This window comes from Triticum urartu, chromosome 7A (genome assembly GCF_056163025.1).
Source record: "Triticum urartu cultivar PI428250 chromosome 7A, HENAU_Tu73, whole genome shotgun sequence".
In the NCBI taxonomy this organism is placed as follows: domain Eukaryota; kingdom Viridiplantae; phylum Streptophyta; class Magnoliopsida; order Poales; family Poaceae; genus Triticum; species Triticum urartu.
In genome coordinates, this window is record NC_141879.1 from 80,971,527 (window position 1) to 80,994,476 (window position 22,950).

The window sequence follows — 22,950 nt, forward strand, 5'->3', positions numbered from 1 at the left end:
GCTCATGCCCGGGTCGAGAGATATGAAGTCTCCGACAAGTTCTTCAGCTGTAAGATGGAGGAAAATAGTTCTGTCAGTGAGCACATACTCAAAATGTCTGGGTTGCATAACCGCTTGACTCAGCTGGGAGTTAATCTCCCAGATGACTCGGTCATTGACAGAATCCTTCAGTCGCTTCCACCGAGCTACAAGAGCTTTGTGATGAACTTCAATATGCAGGGGATGGAAAAGACCATTCCTGAGGTATATTCAATGCTGAAATCAGTAGAGGTGGAAATCAAAAAGGAACATCAAGTGTTGATGGTGAATAAAACCACTAAGTTCAAGAAAGTCAAGGGTAAGAAGAACTTCAAGAAGGATGGCAAGGGAGTTGTCGCGCCCGGTAAGCAAGCTGCCGGGAAGAAGCCAAAGAATGGACCCAAGCCTGAGACTGAGTGTTTTTATTGCAAGGGAAGTGGTCACTGGAAGTGGAACTGCCCCAAATACTTAGCGGACAAGAAGATCGGCAACACTAAAGGTATATGTGATATACATGTAATTGATGTGTACCTTACCAGTACTCGTAGTAGCTCCTGGGTATTTGATACCGGTGCCGTTGCTCACATTTGTAACTCAAAGCAGGAGCTGCGGAATAAACGGAAACTGGCGAAGGACGAGGTGACGATGCGCGTCGGGAATGGTTCCAAGGTCGATGTGATCGCCGTCGGCACGCTGCCTCTACATTTGCCTACGGGATTAGTTTTAAACCTCAATAATTATTATTTAGTGCCAGCTTTGAGCATGAACATTGTATCCGGATCTCGTTTAATTCGAGATGGCTACTCATTTAAATCCGAGAATAATGGTTGTTCTATTTATATGAGAGATATGTTTTATGGTCATGCTCCGTTGGTGAATGGTTTATTCTTAATGAATCTCGAGTGTAATGTTACACATATTCATAGTGTGAATACCAAAAGATGTAAGGTTGATAATGATAGTCCCACATACTTGTGGCACTGCCGCCTTGGTCACATAGGTGTCAAATGCATGAAGAAGCTCCATGCAGATGGACTTTTAGAGTCTCTTGATTACGAATCATTTCACACGTGCGAACCATGCCTCATGGGTAAAATGACCAAGACTCCGTTATCAGGAACAATGGAGCGAGCGACCAACTTATTGGAAATCATACATACTGATGTGTGCGGTCCAATGAGTGTTGAGGCTCGCGGTGGCTATCGTTATGTTCTCACCCTCACTGATGACTTGAGTAGATATGGGTATGTCTACTTAATGAAACACAAGTCTGAGACCTTTGAAAAGTTCAAGGAATTTCAGAGTGAGGTTGACAATCAACGTGACAGGAAAATCAAGTTCTTGCGATCAGATCGTGGGGAAGAATACTTGAGTCACGAATTTGGCACACACTTAAGGAAATGTGAAATAGTTTCACAACTCACGCCGCCTGGAACACCTCAGCGTAATGGTGTGTCCGAACATCGTAATCGCACTCTATTGGATATGGTGCGATCTATGATGTCTCTTACCGATCAACCGCTGTCATTTTGGGGCTATGCTTTAGAGACTGCCGCATTCACTTTAAACAGGGCTCCGTCGAAATCTGTTGAGACGACACCGTATGAATTATGGGTTGGGAAGAAACCTAAGCTGTCGTTTCTAAAAGTTTGGGGATTCGATGCTTATGTCAAGAAACTTCAACCTGAAAAGCTCGAACCCAAATCGGAAAAACGCGTCTTCATAGGATACCCTAAAGAAACTATTGGGTATACCTTCTACCTCAGATCCGAAGGCAAGATCTTTGTTGCCAAGAATGGGTCCTTTCTAGAGAAAGAGTTCCTCTCGAAAGAAATAAGTGGGAGGAAAGTAGAACTTGATGAAGTATTACCTCTTGAACCGGTTAGTGGCGCAGCTCAAGAAAATGTTCCTGAGGTGCCTGCACCGACTAGAGAGGAAGTTAATGATGATGATCATGAAACTTCAGATCAAGTTGCTACTGAACTTCGTAGGTCCACGAGGACACGTTCCGCACCAGAGTGGTACGGCAACCCTGTCTTGGAAATCATGTTGTTAGACAACGGTGAACCTTCGAACTATGAAGAAGCGATGGTGGGCCCGGATTCCGACAAATGGCTAGAAGCCATGAAATCCGAGATAGGATCCATGTATGAAAACAAAGTATGGACTTTGACTGACTTGCCCGATGATCGGCGAGCCATAAAAAATAAATGGATCTTTAAGAAGAAGACAGACACGGATGGTAATGTGACCATCTATAAAGCTCGGCTTGTCGCTAAGGGTTATCGACAAGTTCAAGGGGTTGACTACGATGAGACTTTCTCACCCGTAGCGAAGCTGAAGTCCGTCCGAATCATGTTAGCAATTGCCGCATTCTATGATTATGAGATATGGCAAATGGACGTCAAAATGGCATTCCTTAATGGTTTCCTTAAGGAGAATTGTATATGATGCAGCCGGAAGGTTTTGCCGATCCTAAGAATGCTGACAAGGTGTGCAAGCTCCAACACTCGATTTATGGGCTGGTGCAAGCATCTCGGAGTTGGAACATTCGTTTTGATGAGATGATAAAAGCGTTTGGGTTTACACAGACTTATGGAGAAGCCTGCATTTACAAGAAAGTGAGTGGGAGCTCTATAGCATTTCTCATATTGTATGTGGATGACATACTGTTGATGGGAAATGATATAGAATTCTTGGAAAGCATAAAGGCCTACTTGAACAAGTGTTTTTCAATCAAGGACCTTGGAGAAGCTGCTTATATATTAGGCATCAAGATCTATAGAGATAGATCGAGACGCCTCATTGGTCTTTCACAGAGTACGTACCTTGACAAGATATTGAAGAAGTTCAAAATGGATCAGTCAAAGAAGGGGTTCTTGACTGTATTGCAAGGTACGAGATTGAGCACGGCTCAATGCCCGACCATGACAGAAGATAGAGAAAAGATGAGTGTCGTCCCCTATGCCTCGGCCATAGGGTCTATCATGTATGCTATGCTGTGTACCAGACCTGATGTAAACCTTGCCGTAAGTTTGGTAGGAAGGTACCAAAGTAATCCCGGCATGGAACACTGGACAGCGGTCAAGAATATCCTGAAGTACCTGAAGAGGACTAAGGATATGTTTCTCGTTTATGGAGGTGACGAAGAGCTCGTCGTAAAGGGTTACGTCGATGCTAGCTTCGACACAGATCTGGATGACTCTAAGTCACAAACCGGATACGTGTATATTTTGAATGGTGGGGCAGTAAACTGGTGCAGTTGCAAGCAGAGCGTTGTGGCGGGATCTACATGTGAAGCGGAGTACATGGCAGCCTCGGAGGCAGCACAAGAAGCATTCTGGGTGAAGGAGTTCATTACCGACCTAGGAGTCATACCCAATGCGTCGGGCCCGATGACTCTCTTCTGTGACAACACTGGAGCTATTGCCCTTGCCAAGGAGCCCAGGTTTCACAGGAAGACCAGGAATATCAAGCGTCGCTTCAACTCCATTCGTGAAAGTGTTCAAAATGGAGACATAGAGATTTGTAAAGTACATACAGACCTGAGTGTGGCAGATCCGTTGACTAAACCTCTCCCTAGAGCAAAACATGATCAACACCAGAATTGCACGGGTGTTCGATTCATCACAATGTAACTAGACTATTGACTCTAGTGCAGGTGGGAGACTGTTGGAAATATGCCCTAGAGGCAATAATAAAATGGTTATTATTATATTTCTTTGTTCATGATAATTGTCTATTATTCATGCTATAATTGTGTTATCAGGAAATCGTAATACATGTGTGAATACATAGACCACAACACGTCCCTAGTGAGCCTCTAGTTGACTAGCTCGTTGATCAAAAGATAGTCATGGTTTCCTGACTATGGACATTGGATGTCATTGATAACGGGATCACATCATTAGGAGAATGATGTGATGGACAAGACCCAATCCTAAGCATAGCTCAAAGATCGTGTAGTTCGTTTGTTATAGCTTTTCCGAATGTCAAGTATCATTTCCTTAGACCATGAGATTGTGCAACTCCCGGATACCGTAGGAGTGCTTTGGGTGTGCCAAACGTCACAACGTAACTGGGTGACTATAAAGGTACACTACAGGTATCTCCGAAAGTGTCTGTTGGGTTGGCATGAATCGAGACTGGGATTTGTCACTCCGTATGATGGAGAGGTATCTCTGGGCCCACTCGGTAATGCATCATCATAATGAGCTCAATGTGACCAAGTGGTTGATCACGGGATCATGCATTACGGTACAAGTAAAGTGACTTGCCGGTAACGAGATTGAACGAGATATTGGGATACCGACGATCGAGTCTCGGGCAAGTAACGTACCGATTGACAAAGGGAATTGTATACGGATTGATTGAATCCTTGACATCGTGGTTCATCCGATGAGATCATCGAGGAGCATGTGGGAGCCAACATGGGTATCTAGATCCCGCTGTTGGTTATTGACCGGAGAGTCGTCTCAGTCATGTCTGCGTGTCTCCCGAACCCGTAGGGTCTACACACTTAAGGTTCGGTGATGCTAGGGTTGTAGAGATATTAGTATGCAGTAACCCGAAAGTTGTTCGGAGTCCCGGATGAGATCCCGGACGTCACGAGGAGTTCCGGAATGGTCCGGAGGTAAAGATTTATATATAGGAAGTCCAGTTTCGGCCATCGGGAAGGTTTCGGGGGTCGCCGGTATTGTACCGGGACCACCGGAAGGGTCCCGGGGGTCCACCGGGTGGGGCCACCTATCCCGGAGGGCCCCATGGGCTGAAGTGGGAGGGGAACCAGCCCCTGGTGGGCTGGTGCGCCCCCCCTTGGGCTTCCCCTGCGCCTAGGGTTGGGAAACCCTAGGGGTGGGGGCGCCCCCCACTTGGCTTGGGGGGGGGGGGAGCCACCCCTTGGCCCTCGCCCCCTTGGAGATCCATCTCCTAGGGCCGGCGCCCCCCAAGGCCCCTATATAAAGAGGGGGGAGGGAGGGCAGATGCGCACCCTTGCTCTTGGCGCCTCCCTCTCCCTCCGTAACACCTCTCCTCCCCGCTTGCGCTTGGCGAAACCCTGCCGGGATCCTGCTGCATCCACCACCACGTCGCTGTGCTGCTGGATCTTCATCAACCTCTCCTTCCCCCTTGCTGGATCAAGTTGGAGGAGACTTCTTCCCAACCGTACGTGTGTTGAACGCGGAGGTGCTGTCCGTTCGGCACTTGGTCATCGGTGATTTGGATCACGACGAGTACGACTCCATCAACCCCGTTCTCTTGAACGCTTCCGCGCGCGATCTACAAGGGTATGTAGATGCACTCCTCTCTCCCTCATTGCTAGATGACTCCATAGATTGATCTTGGTGATGCGTAGAAAATTTTAAAATTCTGCTACGTTCCCCAACAGTTTTATGCTTTTAATTAGTGTTTGTGCCAAGTAGAACCTTTGGGAAGACTTGGGGAAAGTCTTGTTGATCATGCTGTAAAAAACAGAAACTTTAGCGCTCACGAAAATTGCTGCCATTTTTATTTGGAGAGTGCTATTTAGCTAATTCTTTTTGCATATGATTAATAGATAAATTCCTCAGGTCCAGCAATTTATTTGAGAATTTTATGAGTTCCAGAAGTATACGTTTGATCCAGATTACTACAGACTGTTCTGTTTTTGACAGATTCTGTTTTCGATGTGTTGTTTGCTTATTTTGATGAATTTATGAGTAGTATCAGAGGGTATGAACCATAGAGAAGTTGGAATACATTAGGTTTAACACCAATATAAATAAAGAATGAGTTCATTACAGTACCTTGAAGTGGTGATTTATTTTCTTATACTAACGGAGCTTACAAGTTTTCTGTTAAGTTTTGTGCTGTGAAGTTTTCAAGTTTTGGGTAAGGATTCGATGAACTATGGAATAAGGAGTGGCAAGAGCCTAAGCTTGGGGATGCCCAAGGCACCCCAAGGTAATATTCAAGGATATCCAAGAGCCTAAGCTTGGGGATGCCCCGGAAGTCATCCCCTCTTTCGTCTTCGTTCATCGGTAACTTTACTTGGAGCTATATTTTTATTCGCCACATGATATGTGTTTTGCTTGTAGCGTCAATTTATTTTGTTAGGATTTGCTTGCTGTTATTTAGAACAATGTTTTGCATCTTTTATTTCAATAAAAGTGGCATTGATAGGCTTTACTATGCCTATTTTACTAGTATACATGTTGCTGTTTGAAAACAGAAAGTTTACCGCTGTTGCAATAATTCCCTAGAAAATTAAGAATGTGATAAAATGTTGAAACCTTCTGCATATTAAGATCTGATAAATTTACTACAGTGGGAATTTTATTTCATAATTTTTGGAGCTAGGGAAGTATGGATGTTGCAGCATTCTTTACAGACTATCCTGTTTAGGCAGATTGCTGTTATGTTTGCATTGTTTGCATATGTTTGCTTCTTTAATGATTCTATTTGAGGATAGGACTATTAAATATGCAGAGGAATTTAATATGAAATGTTGAATAATAATTTTGGTGATTTGCTACAGTAGAGTATGATAAGGTTTTTGCAATGGTTTATGCTAACTTATCTCACGAGTTCTTGTTGAGTTTTGTGTGGATGAAGTTTTTGAGATTTAGGGAGACCGTGATATGAGAGGAATTAAGGAGACACAAAAGCTCAACCTTGGGGATGCCCAAGGCACCCCAAGATAATATTTCAAGAAGTCTCAAGCATCTAAGTTTGGGGATGCCCCGGTTGGCATCCCACCTTTCTTCTTCAACAACTATCGGTTAGTACCGGTTGATCCTTAGTTTTTGCTTCTTCACATGATGTTTGCCATTTTTAGAGTTTCATTTTATTTTGCTTTGCTTGTTGTTTGAATATAATACCAAGATCTGAAATTATTAATGTTAGAGAGTCTTCACATAGTTGCATAATTATTCGACTACTCATTGATCTTCACTTATATCTTTCGGAGTAGTTTGTCATTTGCTCTAGTGCTTCACTTATATCTTTTAGAGCACGGTGGTAGTTTTATTTTGAAGAACTATATGAACTCTCATGCTTCACTTATATTATTTTGAGAGTCTTAAATAGCATGGTAATTTGCTTAAAATCCTAATATGCTAGGTATACAAGATTAATAATAAAATTCTCTTATGAGTGTGTTGAATACTAAGAGAAGTTTGATACTTGATAATTGTTTTGAGATATGGAGATGGTGATATTAGAGTCATGCTAGTTGAGTAGTTGTGAATTTGAGAAATACTTGTGTTGAAGTTTGTGATTCCCGTAGCATGCATGTATGGTGAACCGTTATGTGACGAAGTCGGAGCATGATTTATTTATTGATTGTCTTCCTTATGAGTGGCGGTCGGGGACGAGCGATGGTCTTTTCCTACCAATCTATCCCCCTAGGAGCATGTGCATAGTACTTTGTTTCGATAACTAATAGATTTTTGCAATAAGTATGTGAGTTCTTTATGACTAATGTTGAGTCCATGGATTATACGCACTCTCACCCTTCCACCATTGCTAGTCTCTCTAGTACCGTGCAACTTTCGCCGGTACCATAAACCCACCATATATCTTCCTCAAAACAGCCACCATACCTACCTATTATGGCATTTTCATAGCCATTTCGAGATATATTGCCATGCAACTTTCCACCGTTCCATTATTATGACACGCTTCATCATTGTCATATTGCTAGCATGATCATGTAGTTGACATTGTATTTGTGGCAAAGCCACCGTTTATAATTCTTTCATACTTGTCATTCTTGATTCATTGCATATCCCGGTACACCGCCGGAGGCATCCATATAGAGTCATACTTTGTTCTAGTATCGAGTTGTAAATAAATAGAAGTGTGATGATCATCATTCAATAGAGCATTGTCCCCAAAAAAAGAAAGGCCAAAAAAGGAAAAAAAAGAAAGGCCAAAAAAAAGAAGAGAAAGGCCAAATAAAAAATAATAAAAAAGGGACAATGCTACTATCCTTTTACCACACTTGTGCTTCAAAGTAGCACCATGATCTTCATGATAGAGAGTCTCCTATGTTGTCACTATCATATACTAGTGGAAATTTTTCATTATATAAGTTGGCTTGTATATTCCAATGATGGACTTCCTCAAAATGCCCTAGGTCTTCATGAGCAAGCAAGTTGGATGCACACCCACTAGTTTTTTTGTTGAGCTTTCATACACTTATAGCTCTAGTGCATTCGTTGCATGGCAATCCCTACTCACTCACATTGATATCTATTGATGGGCATCTCCATAGCCCGTTGATACGCCTAGTTGATGTGAGACTATCTTCTCCCTTTTTGTCTTCTCCACAACCACCACTCTATTCCACCTATAGTGCTATATCCATGGCTCACGCTCATGTATTGCGTGAAGATTGAAAAAGTTTGAGAACATCAAAAGTATGAAACAATTTCTTGGCTTGTCATCGGGGTTGTGCATGATTTAAATATGTTGTGTGGTGAAGATGGAGCATAGCCAGACTATATGATTTTGTAGGGATAACTTTCTTTGGCCATGTTATTTTGAGAAGACATGATTGCTTAGTTAGTATGCTTGAAGTATTATTATTATTTTTATATCAATATTAAACTTTTGTCTTGAATCTTATGGATCTGAATATTCATGCCACAATTAAGAAGAATTACATTGAAATTATGCCAACTAGCATTCCACATCAAAAATTATCTTTTTATCATTTACCTACTCTAGGACGAGCAGGAATTAAGCTTGGGGATGCTTGATACGTCTCCAACGTATCTATAATTTTTGATTGCTCCATGCTATGTTATCTACTGTTTTGGGCAATATTGGGCTTTATTATCCACTTTTATATTATTTTTGGGACTAACCTATTAACCGGAGGCCCAGCCCAGATTTGCTGTTTTATGCCTATTTCAGTGTTTTGAAGAAAAGGAATATCAGACGGAGTCGAAACGGAACGAAATCAAATGGAGAAGTTATTTTTGGAAGGAAACACACCTGATGGACTTGGACCCCACGTCAGAAGATACGGGAGCTGCCCACGAGGGTGGGGGCGCACCCCCTGCCTCGTGGGGCCCCCGTGGCTCCCTTGACGTACCTCCTGCACCCATATATACCTACGTGACCTAAAACTTCCAGAACGGACAATAGATCGGGAGTTCCGCCGCCAGAAGCCTCCGTAGCCACCGAAAACCAATCTAGACCCGTTCCGGCACCCTGCCGGAGGGGGCAATCCTTCTCCGGTGGCCATCTTCATCTTCCCGGTGCTCTCCATGACGAAGAGGGAGTAGTTCTCCCTCGAGGCTGAGGGTATGTACCAGTAGCTATGTGTTTGATCTCTCTCTCTCTCTCGTGTTCTTGATTTGGCACGATCTTGATGTATCGCGAGCTTTGCTATTATAGTTGGATCTTATGTTTCTCCTCCCCCTCTACTCTCTTGTAATGAATTGAGTTTCCCCTTTGGAGTTATCTTATCGGATTGAGTCTTTAAAGATTTGAGAACACTTGATGTATGTCTTGCCGTGGATATCTGTGGTGACAATGGGATATCACGTTATTCACTTGATGTATGTTTTGGTGATCAACTTGCGGGTTCCGCCCATGAACCTATGCATAGGGGTTGGCACACGTTTTCGTCGTGATTCTCCGGTAGAACTTTGGGGCACTCTTTGAGGTCCTTTGTGTTGGTTGAATAGATGAATCTGAGATTGTGTGATGCATATCGTATAATCATGCCCACGGATACTTGAGGTGACATTGGAGTATCTAGGTGACATTAGGGTTTTGATTGATTTGTGTCTTAAGGTGTTATTCTAGTACGAACTCTAGGGCTGTTTGTGACACTTATAGGAATAGCCCAACAGATTGATTGAAAAGAATAACTTTGAGGTGGTTTCATACCCTACCATAATCTCTTCGTCCATTCTCCGCTATTAGTGACTTTAGAGTGACTCTTTGTTGCATGTTGAAGGATAGTTATGTGATCCAATTATGTTATCATTGTTGAGGGAACTTACACTAGTGAAAGTATGAACCCTAGGCCTTGTTTCAACACATTGCAATACCGTTTACGCTCACTTTTATCACTTTCTACCTTGCTGTTTTTATTATTTCAGATTACAAAAACTATTATCTACTATCCATATTGCACTTGTATCACCATCTCTTCGCCGAACTAGTGCACATATACAATTTACCATTGTATTGGGTGTGTTGGGGACACAAAAGACTCTTTGTTATTTGGTTGCAGGGTTGCTTAAGAGAGACCATCTTCATCCTACGCCTCTTACGGATTGATAAACTTTAGGTCATCCACTTGAGGGAAATTTGCTACTGTCCTACAAACCTCTGCACTTGGAGGCCCAACAACGTCTACAAGAAGAAGGTTGTGTAGTAGACATCAGTCGCGGGGGTGTGCCCCTGTTTAAAGAATGCCGAGATCTTGGGACCCCCTGTTTGACACCCGCGAGCGTCAAGCCGTTGAGCTTTCGCTGAAGAGAACCGCGAACGAGCCGGCCCAGTTAGAGCTAGCAAAATCTAGGCGCGTGAAAAAACTCGCCAAAAAAATGTTGCGCGATAAGAGCTCCAACTCGCGAGCTAATGCTAGTGGATAGCTCCTCGAAACCAACAGAGCTAACGTATTCTAGTGTTAGATTAGCGTCACCTGTCTTTAAGAACAATTTGCATCGCCTGATCAGTAAAAGTACTATGTACAATGGCAGATCGTTTCTTTTTTCAAAAGTTTTCAACATTTCTTTGGAAAAAACGAACGTTTTTCCAAAAAAAATTAACAACGTTTGAAAATCATGATTTTTTGAAAAAATATGATCAAACTTTAAAAAGCGTCAGCATTTATTGAAAACATGAACAAAATAATTGAAATTTCAAATGATGAACAATTTTGAAATATACATTGCACATTTTGTGATGTACGCTGAACAGTTTTCAAATACACACTGAACTTTTTTTATATACGCTGAACAAATATTTAAATACACACTGAACATTTTTGTGGTATACGTTGAACAATGTTTAAATACGCATTGTACATTTTTTAAATATATGTTGAACAATTTTAAAATACACAATGAACATTTTCTTAAATATATGATGAACATTTGTGTATATAAATATGCAATGAACTGTTTATAATACACGAAAAAAACAGAAAGAAAAAAAGACGGAAAAGAAAACAAATAGAAAAAAAATGAAAGAAACATGAAAAAGAAGAAAAAGCATCGCGGCAGTGGGCCGGCCCAAGTGGGGCGTCGGGTGTCCAGGCTTCAGCGAAGCCACATCCTTTTGACGCCTCCGGGCGTTAAATAGGATCTACCCGAGATCTCCTCCTTGGCGCCTTCAGCGCTCGTTCGCGATTCCAGCGCCCGCTATGTCGCTTGTATGGGCCTGGCCCAGCAGCGCTCAATGGCTGCCGCCGCTCGCTCGATCACTTCCCACTAGATCGCTGGCTCCCGCTCAACCACATTTTTTTTCTTCATTCTAAAACTGCTACAGTATAGACTGTTTTTCTTAGAAAAAAACCGGGTTGTTACAGTATGTACTCTTTTTCTAAGAAAAAATTTCATTAATTTGGAAAAAGTTCATCGAATTTAAAAATAAGTTCATCGAATTTGAAAAAAGTTCATTGAATTTGCAAAAAAGTTAATCGAATATGAAAAAAGTTTCATCAAATTTGGAAAAGTGTCTTCGAATTTTAAAAAATGTTCATAGACTTTGATTAAAGTTTATCGCATTCGAGAAAAACGTTCATGAAGAAAACAAGTTTCATGAATTTCAAAAAAAGTTCATCGAATTTGATAAAAGCTCATCGAATTCGAGAAAAAAGTTCATGAAGAAAACAAGTTTCATGAATTTCAAAAAAAAATCATCGAATTTGAGAAAGGTTCCCGAATCTTCAAAAAAGTTCATTAGATTTGAAAAACAAGTTGATCGAATTTGAAAAATAGTTCATCCAAGTTGAAAAAAAATTCAATGATTTTGAAGAAAAAGTGCACGAATTTTAAAAAAAATTCATCGAACCCAGGAAGAAGAAAAATGAAAAAGAAAAAAACCAAAAGAAAAGCAGAAGAAAAATAATGAAGTAAAGATATAAAAAGATGAAAGTAGCATGTCCTGTTGGGGATGGCGGGGTGGTTACCGCAACTTACAGTAAGGCAGGACGTTACAGTTTGGCGGGGTGGATACTCATTAGCCCCAACCAAGCATTCGTGACTAATGAGTACCATGGTACTTTAAGAACTATGAACAGCCATTGATTTCAACAATTTTTGAAAATTCAAACGTGTTTTTTTTAAACTGGATACTTTTCGAAACGCGAATATTTTTTAACATGAACAATCCTCGAACATTTGGATTTTTAATGAAATTTTAAAAAATAAGAACAAATTGTGTAATCATGAACAAAATTTGAAACTCTGAACTTTCGAGAAAACACAAACATTAAAATTGCAAACAAATTTCCAGAAACATGATTTTTTAATACTTAAACATTTTTTGAAAATGTAAACAGATTTCAAAATTCTGATTAATTTCGAAAATGGAAAAAAAATTGTTCAACGTGAACATTTTTCGGACACGCAAAAAAATTTGAAAAATGAGAACAAAAAAAATTACAAACATTTTGTCAAAACATGAATAATATTTGAAACACTGAACATTTTCAAAAACATGAACAGATTTTGAAATCATAACAATATTTGAAAAAATGAACCAAATTTAAAAGTTAAACTTTTTTGGCAAACGTGAACAAATTTCGAAATTCTTATCTTTTTGAAAAATGCAACAATTTTTAAGCTTAAAAAGTTTGAATTTTCGAAAAATGGAAATAAAGAATAATTTTGGAATATGTTTAACTCTTTTGAGATTTGCATATTTTTTTAAAGGTAAACAAGAAAATTTGAACTTGGAAAACAAAATGAAAACAATGAAATAAAAAAAGAAACAGAAAAAAACAAAAAAGAAATGAAACAGAAAACGAAAAAAAGAAAAAGGAAAAAATCAAACACAAGAGAAAACCGCTAAACTGGTATAAAATCAAAAAACTTGTTTAGGGAACCTTCTGGAAGGTTCCCAAAACCGGCTGCCTCACACAATGGGGGGCCCGTCAGCCGAATTCTTGCGCTCGGGGAGATCGCGTGTGCAAAACCTGCACAGTTTGACGCGGGAGCTCCTGTAAAGCACTGTAGGATTCGAACACACTAAACGTTTGCAGTTTAACGCGATAACCACCAGACCATTCTAACACTTCTTTATAATAGAAGAAAAATGTACTAGTTAACATTTCCTACAGCCAACGGTTCGAGCACTTAGCACAATGTGCCACTTAACCGGACGAGCGCAAGACCGGGACAATGAAACGTTAACGTATAGCCAATATAAAGTTTTTTTGAAAAAAATGAAATTTTAAAACAAGATCATATATTTTTAGAAAAAAAGTTTGTAAAACTTTAAAAGTTCATCAATTTAAAAAAATATTTCATCCATTTTGAGAAAAAACAATTGATTATGAAAAACGTTATCGATTTTTGAAAAAAAAGTTCATCATTTTTTTAAAAAGATCATAGATTTAAAAAAAATCATCAACTTCGAAAAAAGATCAAACAAGAGTTAGTATATTTTGAAAAGAGTTCATCGATTTTGACAAAAAGATCATCGATTGTGAAAAGAGTTCATCGATTTTGAAAAAAGCGTTCATCAATTTTGAAAAGAGTTAATCGATTTAAAATAAAGTTCATTGATTTTGAAAAATAGTTCTTCCAAATTAGCCAAAGAAAAAAAAACGTTCATCAATTTCGAAAAGAGTTCGGCGATTTTGAAAAAGAGTTCATCCAGATTAGCAAAAGAAAAAAGCGTTGCAAATAAAAAAGGAAAAAGAAAAAACAGAACAAAACCCTTACGAATAAAAAAATAAAGACGGGAAAAATGAAAAAGAACTAGAAAATGGAAAAGACGTATAAGTAGAAATGGACGAAGAAGGAGCAGCTCAACAATTGACAGTGGAGTGGTTATTGCATGTGATTGACTGTGAGGTCCCCGGGCCGAAACCGGCTGGACACGTGCTTGGTTTTTTGTTTTGTTTTTACAACAGGAAAATAGTTTCGTTAACCGTAAATGTTAATTTCGTGTCCATGTTTGAATCTATTTGGAACGAATTTTATCAAATTTGTCACGCAGGTCGACCATTTGAAATTTCCTTTAGCCAGTAGCTTCATCTTACAGTTTCACATGACTTTGTGATGCAAAATTTTCGGTTTCACGATCATAGACGAAAAGATCTACATCTTCCTCATGATTGTACATATGCATACGTGTGGTCTGATTTAAGACACTCCTTGATAGTTCCTCTGGGTCGGCATGGTTCCTCTTGATCTCCTCTCCCGCGTCTTGCTGCAGCGGCATCATAGTCGCCGCCATTCAACTTGGCCTCCTCTCCTGAATCCTATTTGCACCGACGCTGCCATGACGCGCACAATGTATTTCTTCTCCTCTGTCCTCTGCCTCACAACCTTCCTATTCGTCCCTCCGCATGGACTTTTTCTGCGACAAGACGAACTACGACGACGACGCTAGCAACTAGTTCGTCTTGTCGCCGACGGGATCGCTCGCCCGCAACCCATGATGGTCATGTCGGACGCGGTGTCGCTGCCTCTCTGCCTTCTCTCATGCATACTACTACACTGTCACCACCGCCGTCGTTGTCCCTCTCGGACTCCTCGCATGCGCCTTGTTGCAGTGCCAGCATTGTTGTCGTTGTTCTTCTTAACCTCCATGCTCGCGTCCTAGTACACTAGAGTCGTCTCTGACATCGTTCATCCTGGCCTCCTCTCCCTCGCCGTACTGCAGTGAGGTTGCCATGGTGCGTAGTGCATATCTCCTACTCTGCAGGCATATGTGCGTGGTGCTGTCGGCGCCGACAGGAACACTCGCTCGAAACTCCGTGCTCCGACTCATGTCAGACGCGGCGTCACGGTTACCGTCCACCGCAGTCATGAGGTACTCTAGTGTAACCTTGTGTGTTAAGTGTAAGTGTTAGCTCTTCATCATATTTCATGTATACAACCAAACACCGTGTGGTTGCATGAACCGAGCCAATGCAGGGCACCAAACGCTATGCCAAAATTGCTCCCTAATGCAAGAGGCTTAGACGTGGGCGACCAAACAACGTTTTGCACTTTTTTCTTAGCAAAAGTTGGTATGGCAGCCAAACACGGCAATAAGTTCACATTTGTCACTACAGAAAATAGGAGCAGGACTTTCTTTGCCGTCAGCATTTCGTCAGAACAAACGGCAAATAAAGGTTTTGCCGTCATCAGCAGATGGCAAAGAACGAACCGCGACAAATACAAACTTTGCCGTCTGCAACAAAAATGATAGACGGCAAAAAGGCTTTGCCGTCTGTGATTTTATTTACAGACGGCTAAGAGAAAACACATCACGCGGATCGATGACATGACATGATCTGCACCACACACAATGATAGCTCTCACCCACGCGACCCACCACTCTCTCTGTCCCACGCGACCCCACCACACCCTCTCTCCCCAACGTGCATGACCCTCCTCCCTTGATCTCTTTCTCGAGCAATGCTACATCTACGCGCACATTGTTACGTATCTTACGTAAAAGATGATTTGGCAGCAGTTAATTGTATATTAGTGAGCCCCCCCCCCCCCCCTGAAAATCAGGAGGAGGGGGCGTTTAGTTTTGATGAAAGGAAGTTGCGTAGTAACACGTAAAATCTTACGTAGGTCTAGGATTTTCGCTCTTTCTCTCCCCTCTGCCCCGAGCATAGAAGCCCAGCAGCAGCACCTTGCGCCTCCAGCGGCTGCTTGACACCGCCACGGCCGCCCCTCGCCGGACCCTATCGCGGCCGCCCCTCGTTGGGGCCGCCCCTTACCGGACCCTGCTGTGGCCGCCCCCGCACATTGCCAGACCCCGTCGCGGCCGCCCCTCGCCGTTCCCCGCCTCTCCGCCCATCCCCGGACCACGTCGCGGCCGCCCCTCGCCGGACCCTGCCACTGACGAGCCTCCTCGGCCTCCTCCTCTCCGCCCCTGTCTGGACTCCATCGCGGGAGCCCCTAGCCGGACCTGGCCGCAGGCACCCACCGGAGCCTAGCCATGGTCGTCGTCGGCCGCTGCTACTCTGGCCACACTGCTCAAAGGAAGCCGGACACGCTGCTCGCCGGACGCCGGACACGTCGCTTGTTGATTTTTTTTAATATCTACCAAAATTCTTTGTCGTCTTTGATTACACAAGGGTGACGACAAAGGCTATGTTTGACTAATGGAAAAGAGGCTTTTTTTGCCGTCTGCTATTAAGTGGGCTGGCGGCAAAATCTTTGCCATCTGCCCGACGAAAAGCTGATGGCAAAGTGTTATTTGTTGCTTCGGCTTTGTGGACACACTTTGCCGTCAGCTAGCAGAGGGAAAAATATTTGCCGTCTGTAATAGTGCCTTTGTCGTTAGTACAAGTCTGACGGCAAACCAGGTGTTTCCGTAGTGCATAGCTGTCTATGCAACCACAATAGCTGAGCCCTCAAAAACGTAAATAATCTTATCTTCAGTGACAAGTGAAAAATATATATTAATTCATAGATAAGTGACGAATTATAATTTTGCCCGATAAATGATGCGAGTAGATCCATAATTTTGTAACTAGAGGTAGTGTGACCATCAAAGTCAATGATGATGTAGGCCATTACTTTTAAACAAAAAAGGACTACGACAGGGTGACTCCATGTCCCCAATATTATTTAATATTGTCGTTGACATGTTAGCTATTCTGATTGAGCGCGCCAATCAGGACGGCTAGATTGCAGGAGTAGTGCCACATCTTGTGGATGGTGGCCTCTCTATTTTGCAATATGCCGATGACACAATCCTCTTTATGGAACACGACCTGGACAAGGCTCGAAACCTTAAACTCTTGTTGTCAGCGTTTGAGCAAATGTCGGGTCTTAAAATAAACTTCCATAAAAGCGAACTTTTCTGCTTTGGAGAAGCCTCCGAGGCGGCGGCCGAGTATGCTGACCTATTTGGTTGCGCACATGACCAATTCCCGATTAAATGTTTGGGAATACGGATTCATTATCGGTGTCTCACCATTGCGGAGTGGAAGCATATAGAGGAGCGATTAGAGAAACGATTGAGCAGTTGGAAAGGCAAATTGCTCTCAGTTGAAGGACGGCTGGTTTTAATTAACTCTGTCCTCACAAATATGGTTATCTATTTGCTTTCTTTCTTCCAACTCTCAAAAGGGGTCTTGCAAAGACTTGGACTATTTTAAATTCAGATTCTTTTGGCAAGAAGATGGTGAAAAGAAAAAATACAGACTGGCCAAATGGAGTGTGGTTTTAGGCCGAAAGACCAAGGTGGCCTTGGAATTCATGACTTGCAGATCAAGAATGAGGCCCTACTTAGTAAATGGTTGTTTAAACTTCTTATCGAGGATGGCGTTTGGCAAACCATACTGCGCAACAAGTATCTAGGCCAAAAGGCGGTGTCTCACACATATTGGACACCCGTCGACTCACACTTTTGGGCTGGCCTAATGGCGGCAAAGAAACATCTCTTTCACTTTGGATCTTTCGCGATAAGGAACGGGTCGGAGGTTCGTTTTTGGAAAGACATTTGGCTAGGCAATGCCAGTCTTCGAGAACAATATCCAGCCCTGTACAACATTGCTCGCGAAAAGAATAATACTATTGCGCAAGTGCCCAGTTCATCCCCACCCAACATTTCGTTTAGGCGGGATTTGATTGCCCCCCCTCCCGACTTATGTCATGGCACAATCTTTTATCCCGTCTTGATTCGATTAATCTTAGACAAAGTCTGGATGTGTTTCGCTGGAACCTTACTACATCAGGGTCATTCACAGTTGACTCTATATACCGTGCACTCACGCATTCTGAGGTATCGATGAGTAATAACAAAAAAATCTGGAAGTCGAAGATTTCACTAGAAGTTAAAATCTTCATGTGGTATCTTCGTAGAGGAGTTGTTCTAACCAAAGACAACCTCGCGGCGCAACTGGCCAGGAAGTAAGAAGTGTTGTTTTTGTACTCATGAAAAGACAATCAAACACCTTTTTTTCCAATGCAAGTTTCCACGTTTTATGTGGTCAATCATCCAAATAGCGTCAAATTTGTATCTGCCCACAAGTGTCGCCAATATTTTTTATCATTAGTTGGACGGTATTCCAAATAGATTCAAAACGGTAATACGGGTGGGAGCATACGCCTTACTATGGTTGCTTTGGCTATGTAGAAATGATTTGATTTTCAATGATAAAAAATGCTTTTTCTCTGCAGGTTATTTTTTTTGTACGCACTCGCTTCGTACGTGGTCTACGCTACAACGAGCGGAGTACCAACTGCTGTTCAAGGCGGTGTGTATGCGGTTGGAGCAGGTGGCTACAGTGGTTTTTACCCAACATGGATGGCAGCATAATCTTTGGATCGGTCCATCATCCCTTGTGACATAGGCATAGTGTCGGTCTATAGGACTCTACTGTCGCCGATTTGTCGTTTTTTCTCTTTCATTTTGTCAGACTTTACATGTTTGGTTGTGTGCATCCTAATTATACAAAAGCAGGGTGTTACTCATAATGCTTTATATTCGCTTGATGCTAAATTTTAAGATAATAAAAGTGTCCTTTATCAAAAAAAGTGACGAATTATATACTACTATACGCGACGTCGGACGGTGTGGACTTTGGCTCACGCGCGAGCGCGACTATCGAGGCCGCCTTGGCACTGGTCTCCCATGCTTTGCTCGGACGAACGAGAGAGGAGCATGTACTACTCGCCGTATTCACGTGCAGGGTGCAGCGAGAGCGAGAGTTAAGCAACTCGTGCTACGTAGGAGTACTATAATTAACGTGTTAGACTAGATTGAAATTACTCGCGTACCCCTTCGCCTGGAGACCCAAAGAACAAGAATCCGCGTCTACTGGCAACTGTCTCTCGCCGGAGTCTCGACGCGCTCGCTGCTAGTCACAAGGAAATTCACCATGTGGCGAGCAGCCGCCTCTCGCCTCCTCCTTCACCGTCGGCCGTCTCCGGCAACCGCTACGGCGGCCTGTACTCTGCAAAACCGCCGGCTTTTATCGGCGAATGCAGAGTTCACCACGGGGGAGGCTCGGCGAGTGGTGCGGCTTGTTGGCGTCGAGATGCTCAAGAGGAGTCTGCGGGACCGGTCGGAGGAGGTGATAAGCTACGGCGAGTTCCTTGAGGAGTGCGTGGAGGCCGGCGCGGCGCGCACACACGGCCAGGCGGAGGTGCTCGCGCGGGCGATGGAGCAGTCCGGCGTCGTGCTGTTCTTCCGGGGAAAGGTCTATCTCCACCCCGAAAAGGTGACATTTACAGCACCGTTAAGATTGTTGATTCACACACATATATCGAAAAACATTTTTAAAAATGTTCAAAAACATCTGAATTTTTTATGGCAAACTTTGACAAATGTTCCAAGATCGTGCAAAATTTCATCTCGAAATCATATTTACGTAGCGAAAAAAAACACAAAATCGATACTCTGAAAATGCTACTTTCAAAAGCATCTTGGAGCACTGTTTTTTTTTGCCACAACTTTCTCAAATGTGATTTCGTGATGAGATTTTGCAAGCTCTTAGAACATTTGTCATAAAAAAATTCAGATTTTTTTGGACATTTAAAAAATGCTTTTTGAGTTACTGTTCATCCCGAGCTCATTTGAGCTTGGTTGTAGAAGGGCACTTTCGCAAGGAAGGGCACTTGAACTAAATTGATATGGAAGAGTATGCTTCTTTTTTCGAAAAGGATGGAAGAGTATGCTTGGGTAGAATGTCTTTTAAAACCTTTACTATTTATTAGGATGCAAATCAAATACACGGATTAGAACTTACACATTTACTTAAAAAAGAAGGTAAAATAGGCTATTCAAATAATCTAGATAGTAGATCTCGAGATGTCCAGCGGAGAGCCGGAGACATATGAGTCAACGGTGGTGTCCGAGATGGAGGGAAGGCTCTCGAGAGCGTGCACCCAGCAGGTGCGCTTCACATGGAGAATCTGCCATGTTGTTCGCTTTAGCATGAATCCGCACCTAATCGCTCTCACCTCGGCCAAAAATGACACCGGCCCCATCTGATAGGCTATGGGAGGGTTAATTTGCATGCTCCGATCCATTTGAATGTGCGGCAGCGAGCTGCAATGAGTTGCAGGAAAGGAATCCTTATTTGCTCACTTCGCTGCTTTCCTCCAAATACGAAAACATCTCAACGGGGGCACTGGTTGCCTCCTTTTGGGCCACTTTCTCCTCCTCATCCTCCTTCTGCAAGCGCTGCGGCAACGTCGCTCACAGCTCACTCGTTGAGGAAGAACTCCTTCTGCAAGGCGTACGGGCGACCACCGCATGCCCTTCCTTTCCAGGTGGAACCATCGCTGTGGGACCGGTAGTGGTGGGACACAGTGGATCTTGGTGGCTACGGGCGACCAGAACTGGCTGGGATACATCGTTGCAGATCGAGAAAAACAGCTCACCGCTTTTTTTTCATCTTTTTTTTTTCGATGTCATCTTATTACTTAGTATTTTACTTTATGTTCCTTGTTGCAATTTTCAGCTCATATTTTGTTATGTGATGATTTATTTATTGTTTATTGACCGTCTTCAGGTTGTCGACCTGGTTATAAGTGCTTTGCCGCCTTTAGTCGAAGAGAGTGACAGTGACGCGAGAGAAAAAGAGTTTGAGGCACTAAAGAAAAAGAAGCAAGAGATCGAAACGCAGGCACACAGGCAAGTCAGACGAATCGTGTGGACAGGTTTGGGGTTCTTGCAGTTGGAACTTGGCCTCATCGCTCGTCTCACATACTTGGAGTTTTCGTGGGATGTGATGGCGCCAATGACCTACTTCATTGCCGGTTTTCACCTGCTTGCCGCCTACGCCTATTTCCTCATTACTTCATCCGATATGTCGTATCGGACCTTCATGGAGGGGATGTTCGACACAAGATGGAGAAAACTCTGCGTCAGACATGGTTTTGATATAGAGAAGTACAGGGAATTGGAGAGACAAATAAGGTGTCCCCTTGGAGGTGAACATTCTAAAGGTTGTAAGTTTAACACCAGAAAAATTATCACTTGTTACCTCTAATTTTCAGAATAGCTGCATCATTGATTTTCTTTAACACCAAATTTATATCACCAGCTGCGACCAAAGGGATCTTTGCAGATATCGAGTGGTGGCTGAGCGACCGCCAAAAAGACCAAGTTGACTACTCTGATGCCTATAACAAGTTGCTGTGGATCGGCAAGGCCAACCCGAACCACCAGAAGGTGACTATACTAATGGTCTAAATGTCCCTTTTGGTGCAAAGAGAATTCACATAAATTAGGAAGGATTATTTTCCTTCAGAATTTTTCTGCAGGGCTTTGTTTGGTTTGAACAATTAGAAATCAAAGAGTTTTGTCGCATGTTCTATTTTGTGTGCACTTTTAAAGCTACATTTCTGGTGGGTCCAGCCTTAGACAACTATGTCATCCACTTTAGGAAAATTCATGTGTTGTGCTGCTACAACAAAATAATTTAGCTTCACGTTACTTTGCTTCAACTTCAGTAGGAATCAAATTGCCATGACATCCGAATACTTGTGCTTACTCCAGCAGTTAGGCCCTAAAGTAATTTTTTTTGTTTCGACTGTAATTTTCTTGGAAAAATAACATAGATGAGGGGACCCTCCTTTGTATCTTGGCCAACCTTTTTTCTTTATCTTGTGGTTGTCGATGCTTAATACTCTAGTACACCGAATACACTAGGAGCGTGTTACTGCTCAAATTGGTTGCAAAATACTGCGATGAGATTCGGTTGCATGGAACATGCATATTTCGATGGATAGTATTGGGACTAAACTAAGAAATATTATGATTTATCAGATTGATTATTGAATAGTTGTAATATATTGCTTAATGGACGGAAAACACCTAAGCATTTTCCCATGCATGGTTGCACGTTGAGGTAGCACTTTCCATGTATCTTTGCATATTGAGGTGTCATTTTCCTATGCATGGTTATTGAGGTAGCATTTTCTCCATGCATGGTTCGATATTGAGATGTCAATTTCCTATGCATTGTTGCATGTCGAAGTGATATGCATGTTTATATCTTGAGTGAAATAGGTTAGTGGGATCACCTAAGGCCGAATTTTTGCTTTCATTCAACATATATATTTGCAGCTGGTGAGCCAAGTGTCTACAATATTTTTCTTGGAGAGACTCGAATAATCATCGTTGTGCTTAAGTTAGAGCAACTCTAGCAGACCCCGCAAAACGCCGGCCCGCAAAACGCGTTTGCAGTTCGTGCAAAACCACTTTTGCGGGCCGGCAAGGGCTAGCACAGATGCAGACTCCCCAAACGGACTCGTAAAAAAGTATATTCGCGAAATATGCTTTTTTACGGGTCGGCTATGCGGGTTTTGCTCGAGCAACAGCGCAACGACCCGCAAACAGAAAAACTGCAAATCTGAAATTTGTTATAGGATTTCACAAACAAGTTTAAATTCAAATGACATAAATAGTTTGCGCGCAAATAAAAGTGAAGTTCATTACGCAAAAGAGGGCATGCAAAGGTATGCGCCCATGTCCGGCATCATCTTGGGGGTCGATTTTCACTCCGCGCCATGGAGTCCATCTTGAAGTTCATCGGCGCCACCGTAGCCACCTCCGTCGCTTGTTCCAACTCCCGCACCAAAATCATCCACATTGCCACCATATGGAGCAGAGAAAACATCACCGGAACTGGCAGACAGACCGGCCGAGGCGACCATTCTCCTCTTCAAGATCTCTCTCCGACCATCGCTATAGCGAACGATAACAAGTCACGAGCTATCGAAAACAATGGCAAAAATGAAAGAGAATCGCCGAAGTCCGAAGAGATATACCTTTCGGCCATTTCGTCAAACA

The 22,950-nt window shown here is 42.6% G+C and overlaps 1 protein-coding gene across 1 annotated transcript; it reads left to right on the forward strand.

The window, feature by feature from the left end:
• The first annotated feature begins 18,994 nt into the window (after positions 1-18,994).
• On the forward strand, positions 18,995-21,348 carry LOC147957990 (calcium uniporter protein 1, mitochondrial-like). Its single transcript, XM_087531913.1, has 4 exons — positions 18,995-19,369; positions 20,666-20,964; positions 21,052-21,101; positions 21,200-21,348. Exons 1-4 carry the CDS (start codon positions 19,028-19,030, stop codon positions 21,346-21,348), a joined length of 840 nt encoding a protein of 279 aa, XP_087388039.1. The 5' UTR covers positions 18,995-19,027.
• Positions 21,349-22,950: the final 1,602 nt, after the last annotated feature.

Bases quoted from the DNA above. Each gene is read 5' to 3' on its own strand.
- LOC147957990 (XM_087531913.1), top strand. From the start codon at position 19,028: ATGTGGCGAGCAGCCGCCTCTCGCCTCCTCCTTCACCGTCGGCCGTCT. The intron at 19,370-20,665 runs GTGACATTTACA...GACCGTCTTCAG, and splicing joins TCTATCTCCACCCCGAAAAG to GTTGTCGACCTGGTTATAAG. The intron at 21,102-21,199 runs GTTGTAAGTTTA...TTATATCACCAG, and splicing joins TGGAGGTGAACATTCTAAAG to CTGCGACCAAAGGGATCTTT.